We start from the raw sequence: 12,304 nt of genomic DNA, 5'->3' as shown, positions 1-12,304 counted from the left end.
ATATATATATATATATATATATATATATATATATATATATATATATATATATATATATTTATATATTTATATATTTATATATATATTTATATGTGTGTGGTGTGTATGTATAACCAAGGTCAAAGGTCATCGAGGTCACGTGACATTTTCAAAAAAATTGTATTGCTAATTAATCCCTACATAACAAAAATCAGACCTCTAGCTCTATTCGCTTGCCCAAAATTAGATATGTGCATAATTAATGAGGTACAGTATGTGCCGTCATAGGTCTCCCATCATACCAAATATGAAGGGTGTACCACTTGTGGTTACTGAGTTATGGACAAATATGTATATTTGAGGTCAAAGGTCATTCAGGTCACATGACACATTTTGTCAAAAAAATTGTATTGCTAAGTTATCCCTTTTTACCAAAAATCAGACATCAAGCTCTATTGGCTCGCTCAAAATTAGATATGCGCATAATTAATGAGGTACAATATGTGGCGTCATAAGGTGTCCCATCACACCATATATGAAGGGTGTAGCACTTGTGGTTACTAAGTTATGGACAAATATGTATATTTCAGGTCAAAGGTCACTGAGGTCACGTGACATTTTGTCTAAATATCTGAGATATCTGCGTGAACGGATGGACGAACAGATGGACGAACGGACTGACATGACCCAATCTATAAGCCCCCTTGACTTCATCCGGGGGGACTAAAAACTGTGTCACTCCATCCTTTTTGCAATATGAATACGATGAGAAACTAAATTTTTATTTTTCTTGGCCTTATACATGGGAGTCTATGTAGAACTGCTTTATACATGGGAGTCTATGGAGAGCTGCCTTATACATGGGAGTCTATGGAGTTGTAAACTATAAAGTCCTCTAACACGGCCAAAAATGATCGCATTGTGAAACAAATCGACGTGCATCTGTATGGGTAGGGTACTGTCCTTGTGCAAAGTGTGAAAGAAATTGACCACGGCATGTCTGAGATATCTGCGTTAACGGACTGACGCACAGATGCACGGACGGACGCACTGACAGACTGACAGACAGACATGACCCAATCTATAAGTCCCCCCGGACTTCGTCCGTGGGGACTAATAACCCCAAAAATGCAAACATACATGTTTCACCTCAATTTGTACACTCCTTACTCTGTAACTTACTTAGTATACCTAAAGGAACCTGCGTACACCACGTTTCAACCCAATATGACCTAAGGTTACAGAGTTTTAGCAAGCTGCCGCATTTTTCCTTTATTCCCCTAATTTGCATATTTTTGGCACTGACATTTGAACATGTTCTCAACTACACCCCTTGGTGCACCTGTACGTGAAATGCTAAGATGGTAGGTGCTGCGGTTTAGGAGTTCTAATCTTAATTGACATACATACACACACCACACACACACACACACACACACACACGCACACACACACACGCACACAAACACACATACAGACAGACATACATACATACACAGATATGCAAATGAACTGATTCTGTTAGGAAATATATTCTTGTATTACGTTTTATTAGTACAGTGTCTTACTATAGATACTCTGATAGCATTCCTTCTAAGACTAAGCTTTGAGGCACCGCTTCCTATCACTGTTTATTTTACCAACCAGAGATTCCATCTGCTAAGACAATATGTCTAATCATCATGTGCCTTTCTCATGACTCATGACACTTTTCCCGCCAAAAGTGCTTTATCTACGGAACCTCGCCTTCCCTAATCAGAGACTCTTCCACCCTCAACAGAGACACTTAACGTCACTGGACTCTACGTACGGTCTCTCACCCAAGTGTTATGCTTCACTGTATTAGCCACTGTCTATTATATTAGTATAGAATAAAGTAGTCATTTATAGTATTAGACGACTTCGTCTCCGACTGCTTACTCAGACCTGGTCATATTCCACACATAATTTCTGGTGCCGAGACCAGGATTGCGAGACTACCTACTACAGCCTGAAGCATACTTTCAAACGATGCCAAGAAACGGAAACTCCTTCGGGTCCTCCGGATCCAAGGAAACTAAAGAACTGGAATACCAAAGAAATGGAAGACGCGATCGGATAACAACACTTCTGAAGCAAGCGGACGACATAACTTCCAAGGAAAACCCCACAAAAGAAGAAATTGAAGCACTTTCCAAAGTCACCAACAACGTCTCGAACAAGCTAGAGATCATCAAGAAATTGGACGACGAAATTTCTTCACACATCAAAAACAACAACGAAAAGTTACAAGAAGAGTTTCAAGCAGCAGACGAATACGAAGATCTCATCACCAGTAAGTTGAAGCTTTATAGACAATTTATTGGAGAACATACTGACGAGCCGACTAGTTCGAATGTTTCGTCGACTTCGTCGCCGGCGCCAAGTTCTGCGCCCGTTTTTAGACACAAAGGAAATCATCTGCCGAAACTGACTCTTGAAAAATTCGACGGTGAAATCATGAAATGGCCAAGCTTTATCGATAACTTCATGTCTCTCATACATGAAGACGCCTCGCTAAATGACACCGAGCGACTTCGGTATTTGAGAGCAAACCTCGTCGGTCCTCCCGCCGGGGTAGTAGACGGACTGAGATCAAACAAGAAAAGTTACGGTGACGCGATAGAACTCTTACGCGATAAATATGGCAGACAAGAAGAAATACGCAGAGCTTACGTCAAAGCTTTTTACAAATTGGAAAACCCCGCTTACACTGTCGAAAGTTTGACCGCATTTCACAATAAGTTAGAAACGTACGTTCGCCATCTTGAACAGTTAGACGTTCCACAAGAAAGATTCGAATGGGTGATCTTAATCATAGTGTTGGAAAAACTTCCGCCCAATCTACTGACGCTGCTTCAACGTCCATTAGAGGATGAACTATTTCACACGTTCAAACAATTTCGCGAGGCTCTCAAACGCGAGATAAGGATAATGTCTTCCAACAATCGTGCTGCTGAATTGGACGAATCAATTCAGTCTTCAATGCCTAGTACCGCCGCCTTTTACTCAAGTACCGCGACTAACTCAGCCGCGCGTCGCCCTACTCAACGGAAAGAAAAGAGTTGCGCCTTTTGCCGAGGACCACACTATCCGAACGATTGCACTGTGGTCACCGATTCTTCGAAACGACACGATATTGTCAAACAAAACCGGCTGTGTTTCAATTGCCTCGGGAAACACAGAGTCAGCGACTGTAAGTCCAAAGGAAAATGCCGCAAATGTGATAGAAAGCATCACACTTCACTCTGTAAATCGGACCAGGGATCCACCTCTACGACTTCGGAAACTTCGCGCGATCCTACCCCTACTCAACGTAACGCTGATGCTTCACCTCAACCTGGTACCGCGAACGCTTCGCACGCTCAACCCTCCGCGGCAACTACTCAAGTACACTTCGCTACCTCGGACAAAGAAGAAACCGCTCTTCTGAAAACCGCTGTTGTTCCTATCTCATCGGGACGGAAAACCGTCAACGCTGTTGTACTCATCGACGAAGGTTCTAACCGTTCATTTATCGCTAGAGACTTAATTCGGAAACTGAACATTAAACCGGACGGTTATCTCAACACTAGTATCGCAACATTGGGCGATCTCTCTCAAAGTAAACGCTACGAAACGGCTACGTTCAAGCTTCATACTCGCGACGGACCAATGGAAATGAGCGCGCTGATCGCACCGAAGATCTCCGCCATGAAGAACTTCATCAAGAAACCGCTTGTCGACCTTCCTCATCTACGGGGGCTACCGTTAGCCCATCCTCCCTCGGACGCGTCCTCCTTCGAAATCTCCGTACTCATCGGCGCTGATCGCTCGTGGGACTTCATCGAAAATGAAGTCATCGAAGGCCCCGGACCCTACGCTGTGAAGTCGAAATTCGGATACCTGCTATCTGGACCTACAAACGCGAGAAACAATCTCAACGCTGCTAACGCGACTATTCTACATATCGCTACGCACTCTATGGAAGAAGAAACGAAACTTCAGACTCTCTGGGACTTGGAAACTATCGGAATTAGAAATGAAGAGCACTCAACGGACATTAAGGTAAGCGAATTTGAATTATTTCGCGATACCCACTTACGAATCGACGACGGTAAATACGTTGCTAAGCTTCCTTGGAAACCAGATCACCCGCCATTACCGACCAATTATCAAATTAGTGAGAAACGCACACGCGCCATGGTACGCAGATTAAAGCCAGATTTATTGAACGCGTACAACCGCATTATTCAAGAGCAAATCTCTCGTGACTTTATTGAAGAAGTTTCTGATGATGATATAACTCGTGGACATTATCTACCTCACCGCTCTGTTAAGAAAGATTCGACTACAACTCCTATCCGTGTAGTCTACGATTGCAGCTGTCGCCAATCAATTGACACCCCTAGTTTGAACGATTGTTTACAGACTGGGCCTGCTCTGCTAAACGATATGGCAGCTATACTACTCAGATTTCGATTAAATGAGACTGCCGTTATCAGCGATATTGAGAAAGCGTTTCTCAATGTCCGCCTCGATGAAAGTGATCGGAAATTCACCAAATTCCTGTGGCTATCAGACCCTAGCGACCCTGAAAGCAATTTCAAGGTCTATCAATTCAAAACGGTCCTCTTTGGCGCGGTCTGCTCTCCGTTTATTCTGAACGCTGTCGTGAAAACTCACTTGGAAAAACACAACGCAACTTCGACTTCCGCTGATTTGAAAGATAATATTTACGTTGATAACGTTGTTACTGGAGTACAAAACGCGACCGACGCCGTGAAATACTACAACGACGCGAATGAAATCATGACTGCCGGTGGATTTAAACTACGCTCTTGGTCATCCAACTGTGATGAAGTACGCTCGCTCGCCAAACGCGACAAAACACTCGAAATGAACACCAACGTGGGTGTTCTCGGAATGCGCTGGGACTCTGACTCGGATACATTGACTTATATGAAGAAAACGCAACCTCCTTCGAACGACCTCGTGACTAAACGCGAAGTTGCTCAAATAACAGCAGGCTTATTCGACCCCTACGGATATCTATCGCCGGTTCTCGTAAAGGCGAAACTGTTCATACAGGAACTTTGGAAAAGAAAACTTGACTGGGATGAACCTCTGGGAGACGACCTAATCAAACAATGGTCACCCATAGCAACCGACTTACGCGCCGGTTCTCACGTTACCTTCAGTCGTCGATACTTCACTGAAGGCACAAATCTACGCGATGAACATGAACTACACGTGTTCGCTGACGCAAGCACCAAGGCTTTCGGTGCCTCGGTGTACCTACGCTACAAGGGCCAGACTGCATTAATTATGGCAAAGACTCGCGTCGCTCCTACGAAGGAACTTACGCTACCGCAATTAGAATTGATGGCCGCACTTATCGGTTCAAAACTTCTCCGTTTCACCTACGATGCGCTGAAAGATAAAGTAAATATCACACGTCGCTTCCTATGGTCGGACAATCAGAGCGTTATTCGCTGGATAAGAAGCGATAAGAAACTACCGCTGTTTATCGCAAATAGAGTAAAGAGAATCAACGAATTTCCATGCACAGTTAAATACTGCCCTGGGCAAGATAATCCAGCCGACCTGGTAACACGTGGAATTTCTACACGCGACTTGGAGAAGTCTACTCTCTGGTGGGAAGGGCCAGATTGGCTCAAACGTGGTGATTGGCCAGTTTGCCAATTATCTGACAACGATGACACCGCTGTGTTTCTCGCAGACTCGGACAATAGAGATAAAGCAAATAACGGACATGCAAACACAGCGGCTCCTCCTGAAGACAACGCCCACTCTACTCAAATCGGAATCCAACACGTGGTTGACGCAAATAGATACAGCTCGCTCACTAAACTACTCCGCGTATCCGCTATCGTACTACGCTTCGTATCGAACTTGAAGAAGCCCAAAGATCGCAAAACCGGATATCTTACAGCAAGAGAACTTCAACGCGCCGAAAACAAATGGATAAAAGACGTTCAACTCGAAGTATATCGCGCCGACGTATACTCACTCCTCGGAAAGACTACGAAAACTACGCTCGCTAGACAACTCGCGCTCTTCTTAGATGAAGACAACATTCTTCGTTGTGGTGGCAGGCTACATAACGCGCCGCTCGAATACGCCGCGAAATTCCCTAGTCTGCTTCCAACCCATCATCGGTTTACGGAACTCGTCATCTTAGCCGCGCACAAATGTGTACTACACGCCGGACTACAGACAACGGTTACTCAACTCCGTCAACGGCACTGGATCCCCAAGATACGACAAGCTGTGAAGAAATTAATACGCAAATGTGTAAAGTGTTTGAAGGTAACTGGTAAGCCGTATCAACATCCAGTGCAAGCCCCTCTTCAGAAATACCGCGTGAACGAAGCTCCGCCGTTCACCATTACCGGTGTGGACTTTACTGGCACGCTCTACGTCAAATCGACTCATAACGGTAAGGAAACAAAGGCTTATATTTGTCTTTTCACTTGTGCTGTAACGCGAGCAATTCACCTCGAACTTGTATCGGACTTATCAACTGCTTCATTCTTACGTGCCTTCCGCCGTTTCGCTGCTCGACGCTCGCTCCCTTCGAAGATGATCTCCGACAACGCTACTACGTATCTCTCTGCGGCTAAAGAACTCCGCGAACTCTTCGACTCATCCCATGTGAAACAATACATGGCTAACAAACGCGTAGAATGGTCCTTTATTCCCAAACGCGCTCCATGGTTGGTGGATTTTGGGAACGCATGATCGGACTGACAAAGAATATTATCAAGAAAGTATTAGGTCGTGCATTCATAACGTTCGACGAGATGAACACTATAATCACAGAGATAGAAACTACGCTGAACGACCGCCCTATCACCTATCTGTCTTCAAATTCGGATGACGCGATATCGCTCACCCCTTCGCATATGCTCCATGGTCGCGTCCTCACAAACGTGCCACGCCCATTTGTTGACGACACTGAAATTTCGGACCCGTCATTCGGAAATGAAGATGACATGAGGAAACGCTATCTGCGCATTACTCAACTACAGGAACATTTCTGGCGCAGATGGACAACGGAATACTTGACTGCCTTACGTGAACATCACAAAATTCACGGTTAAAACGGACAATGACATTAGAATCGGTGATGTTGTGCTTGTACACAGCGACACCTCACGCCGAATCAACTGGGAATTAGCCACCGTAGAAAAGCTAAACTACGGAAACGACGGCATCATTCGTTCTGCAGGAATCAGGACTGCTAATGGACACACAAATCGTCCAATCATCAAGCTGTACCCACTGGAAATCAACGCCAACACAACACAACAAGCTACAGAGAAACAACGATCACGTAAACACAACAGGTAACCAGGCAACCAGCAGCGAGAGGCCACCGACCAGAACTGCAGCCGCCATCGCCCGTTGCAGAATTCAAGATTTAAACGATGTGTGAACTCTTGTTGCTGAACTCGTATATATCGGACTATATATACTCTTATATATTGGACTTATTTACTCAATATTATTCCATAGAATAGAAATTCTTTTTCATTTATTACACATTTCACTGCCAAATTTACTACTTAGTATTTTACGTTTCATTGAAATTTGCAATCATTTGGAACACTGCTAAATTTCCCGCCGGGGAGAATGTTAGGAAATATATTCTTGTATTACGTCATTATTAGTACAGTGTCTTACTATAGATACTCTGATAGCATTCCTTCTAAGACTAAGCTTGAGGCACCGCTTCCTATCACTGTTTATTTTACCAACCAGAGATTCCATCTGCTAAGACAATATGTCTAATCCATCATGTGCCTTTCTCATGACTCATGACACTTTTCCCGCCAAAGTGCTTTATCTACGGGAACCTCGCCTTCCCTAATCAGAGACTCTTCCACCCTCAACAGAGACACTTAACGTCACTGGACTCTACGTACGGTCTCTCACCCAAGTGTTATGCTTCACTGTATTAGCCACTGTCTATTATATTAGTATAGAATAAAGTAGTCATTTATAGTATTAGACGACTTCGTCTCCCGACTGCTTACTCAGACCTGGTCATATTCCACACATAAGATTCATCTTTATAAGATAGCCTCTCATTGATTTTATATATATACCAAATGTGAGGTAAAAATGTTTCTGTTTCCTGAAAACCATGGCTTTTTGAATTTAAAAAAACCTAAAAATCTTAGAAAAATTGCAACAAATTTGCCTGTTTTCATTGAAAAATTCAACAAGTGAAATTCCACACTGAAAGATCTACATCTGTACATCATTTTCTAGGAACTATGCTACGACGTGTTATCAAATTTGATGCAGTATTTCTTAACTAATTACGCTTATAAGTAAATTTCATTAAATATGCAAATTAGACCTTAATTATCATGATACCGGTAAATGTCTTTGAACACTATTACAGGACTAGATTTTGTAAACTTTGCAGAATTTCTAAACACATCATCTTAATTATGAAAATTCATCAAATATGCAAATTAGCAAGTAATTGACTTAACACTGCTAAATGCCATTGCACACTATGGTAGTCCTGGGAGATCAACATCTGTACCACATTAGTCAAATTTGATGCAGGATTCCTTACATTAAACTTATCATAAATATTCATTAAATATGCAAATTAGCAATTAATTGACAAAATACTGATGTAAATCTTTGTCTGTTATCAGAATTGTGTGTGAGAAACACCAGTACTAAATTTCGTCACCATCTTTCTAGAAACCTAGCTTTTTCAAAATTCACTAATCATGCAATTTAGTACTAATTATTCACGCCACGCCAAAAACAATGGTTTGCATATGTATTTCATAGTTTTATGTCCTTGTACCAAGTATGAAAAGAATTGGCTCAGGCACGTCTGAGATACCTGCATGCACAAATGCACAGACTCATGCAACCATAAGTCCCTCTCTGAACTTACCTCCGTGGGACTAATGTGTGTACACAATGCAACAAGACCTCTAATATGTGATATTTCTTTGGAAAAATATCATATAGAAAATATAGTTTTACTGTACATAGAAAGATAACTGATATTTTTTTGGAGAATATACATTTTCATGACACGTAAACGTTTACTTAAATTTTTCTTGAAACATTAATGCTTTCTATGATAAAATACGCATAATATCTCTGACACATTGAAATTGGTGGGATTCAAGATTGATCAACTTGCCATTTGGCACAGTGTATGAATGTGATATTCAAGATGGCTTACATCTATTTGAATATATTTCAATACATTTTAAAAAACACTAGAGACACACATACCCGGTAGATCATCCTACGATATGATAGAGACAGAAATACATGTTATGCTGTATAAAAGCTTGTTAGGAGGTTTTATTTACCATTAAATATCTGTATTACATTGTAAAAGAGTGATACACAATCAACCAAGTGTTCTTACATATGCAGGCCTTGGAAAAAACTAGCATATATTTTCCACAATTACAAAGGTTACAAATGCAATGTAATTTGAACTACTGGAGGAATCAATTAAATCTTACATATGTGAGGAAGTTTCAAGTATACATCAGTGTACAGCTGATACAATGTCAATCCTGCCAATTGGGGATGAGATCATTATCCCATGTAAATCAGCATTAAGTATTGTGATAAAAGTCTTTACTGTGTAACAAGAGAATTTCACAATACACAGCTTTAATACTTGGCTGCATATTTTTACAGGCATAATAGTGGAGGGCTTTTCCAATTGACAATTGATGTCATGAATACATTCATTTCTAAACAACATGGAAACTCTCTTTAATGGTTTGTGACATATTGGTAGCATTAAAAGTTCTCATTTGTAAGCAAGTGAAATGGCAGTGGATAGAGCTCAGCTGTGTTATGTAGAGTGTAGAGACTATTTCTGACACTTATTGATGAAGAGGGTGGAAATCTTTGCTAGCTCATTTCAGGACAGCTGTAAAAATTCACAATGTCACATTAAGATCATCCCTAAGAACATGTCTGCCAAATATCAAAGCTATCAGATGAGTAACTTTTGAAACACAAATATTTTGACCAAAAATGGCAAAAATTGACCAAAAAATACGAAAATTGAAGATTTCATCAAATTTCAATATATCACACTAAGACAATCCCTAGGAACCTGTATACCTGATATCAAAGGCATCAGACAAGTAGTTTTTGAGAAACACATTTTTTGACCAAAAATGGCAAAAATAGCACCAAAAAAACAAAATTGCAGATTTCGTCATATATTCAATATATCATATTAAGTTATCTGTAGGAACCTGTCAGATGAGCGGTTTTGATGAAATAAAGTTTTGACCAAAAATAACCAAAAAATTCCTTAAAAATACAGATTTGCATATATCATCACAATTTGAACAAATCTAAGTTGGGTTATCCCTAGGGATCTTTATAACAAATAATAAAGCTGTCTGACCAGCGGTTATTAAGAAGATTTTTTACCAAAAACGCCTTTTTTGGCACTAATTTGGATATTTTCAACAATATCAAAAACTTGAAAAAATTGGTTTCTCAAAATCATATTTTTCATCTACACAACAAATATCAAATCAGTAAGTATGGTGGTTCTCAAGATATTTGAGAGGACGGACGCCTCAAAATTAGACATACATATACATACATACATACCGTACATACATACATACAGACGGACGCCAGACGGATACCCATCCCAATAGCTTCTATAGACTATAGTAGCTAAAAATAAGCTCATTCACACTAACTGCAGAGCTAAAATAGAATTTAACCATTTGATTCCATGTCTGTTCTTTTTAAAGTTATATTCCTTGGAATACAAGTAAACAAGTAATGATAACATATATACTTGTAAATCTCTATTTTCATAAGCTTGTCAGACTGCTAAAGGTGTGCTTGTGATTTTCTGATAACATGAATTTTAACTTATTACAAGCAATAATTTTGATCTCCAAAGCAAGCTTCAGATGTAGTTTTCAGCTTTTGCTCTTGATAATGAAATGGGACTTCATGTACTGTATTCACGAGTTAGTCCAATTTGCAATAATCTGCAACATAAATCTCTGTACCCTGTCCACAAGTTGACATTGCCTGAAATCCATATCGCACAAGCTTGAAGATATATCTCCTTGGAAGCCATCATTGTTTACAGCTGGGGGGGGGGGGTCAGAGGAATATGAAGGGGGTCACTCAAAATATTGAAAGCTATAGGGGGGGTTACTCAAAATGTTGAGAGAAAGAAGGCGGTTACTCAATTTTTGGTGCAAAATGTATTGAAACGTTGGTGCAAAATGTATTGAAACACGTACCTCTCAGATGGCACCACTTCACACATCAATTTCTAAAAATTTTTACTCAGTAAAATTACACATTGAAAACACCTCTGAGATTACGCCAAACTGTACCAATGCACACTACAATTTCTCAAATTTTTCCATGCAAGGGAGATGAGCAAGCCCGTCGGACACTTCCCCATCAGCCTTCCGCATGTTCTTCAATCAGTACTTTCAAAGTCTACCCTATCAGATATCCCAGTGAGGACCCTGTTATGATACCCATCCATATTAAACAATACTGTATGTGGTTGTATACTGGTTATAGTGTGACCTTTGACATCTATGTTTTGTTGTGACTTTGAATTTCATTTTGTTGGTTTCACCTTTTTCAACCGTCATGAGATAACCAATGATTATCTAGCAGGGTACACTAGGATTTGAATGGTCTTTACTATTGCTGTATTTATGTAAATTATATAAAATACATGTATTGAAATTTAAGTTTTCAAAAGTGAGGGGGAGGGGGTCAGTCAAAATTTCCATGTAAGAGAGGGGGGTTACTCAAGTTCATCATGGTTTTGGGGGGGGGGCGGGTACTTGAAATTTTGAGTTTCCGACAAAATTCCTCCAACATCCCAAACCCCCCACCACCCCCCCACCCCCTTAGGCTGTAAATAATGACAGCTTCCAATGAAATTTGGGCTGCAGTGTAGCTGTATCTTTTGATGAATTTTTCACAAATTTTATAATATCAACTCTAGTTTCTTGTTCTTCTTCTGAAAGCTTATAGGGAAACAAAGTACTTAATATCATACACGTGCACATTGCAATGTTATTGACCAGTATATGTAAATCTGGGTCCTGATTGACATGTACACCTCTGGAGCAGAAAAAGTGATAATGGAATGTTTATAAACAATCATCACAAGTGACAATTACCTACAGGTTTGTTATTATACTACAGAGATCACCATGATACTGAGGGGAGGCATGAAATAATAATTGTGTTTTCTCAGTGCTCTGAAAGTTGAATTTTTCCTCTC

At 40.6% G+C, this 12,304-nt stretch overlaps 1 protein-coding gene across 1 annotated transcript; it reads left to right on the top strand.

Moving 5' to 3' along the window:
• The first annotated feature begins 1,989 nt into the window (after nucleotides 1-1,989).
• On the top strand, nucleotides 1,990-7,353 carry LOC139126709 (uncharacterized). The gene is made up of 2 exons (XM_070692753.1): nucleotides 1,990-6,439; nucleotides 7,232-7,353. The coding sequence occupies exons 1-2, from the start codon at nucleotides 1,990-1,992 to the stop codon at nucleotides 7,351-7,353; spliced, it is 4,572 nt and encodes a 1,523-aa protein (XP_070548854.1).
• The last annotated feature ends 4,951 nt before the right edge of the window (nucleotides 7,354-12,304 follow it).

This window comes from Ptychodera flava, unplaced genomic scaffold, assembly GCF_041260155.1.
Source record: "Ptychodera flava strain L36383 unplaced genomic scaffold, AS_Pfla_20210202 Scaffold_127__1_contigs__length_168366_pilon, whole genome shotgun sequence".
In the NCBI taxonomy this organism is placed as follows: Eukaryota; Metazoa; Hemichordata; class Enteropneusta; family Ptychoderidae; genus Ptychodera; species Ptychodera flava.
The sequence above is the reverse complement of the archived record's forward strand: the minus strand, read 5'-3'. Positions and strand labels throughout refer to the sequence as shown.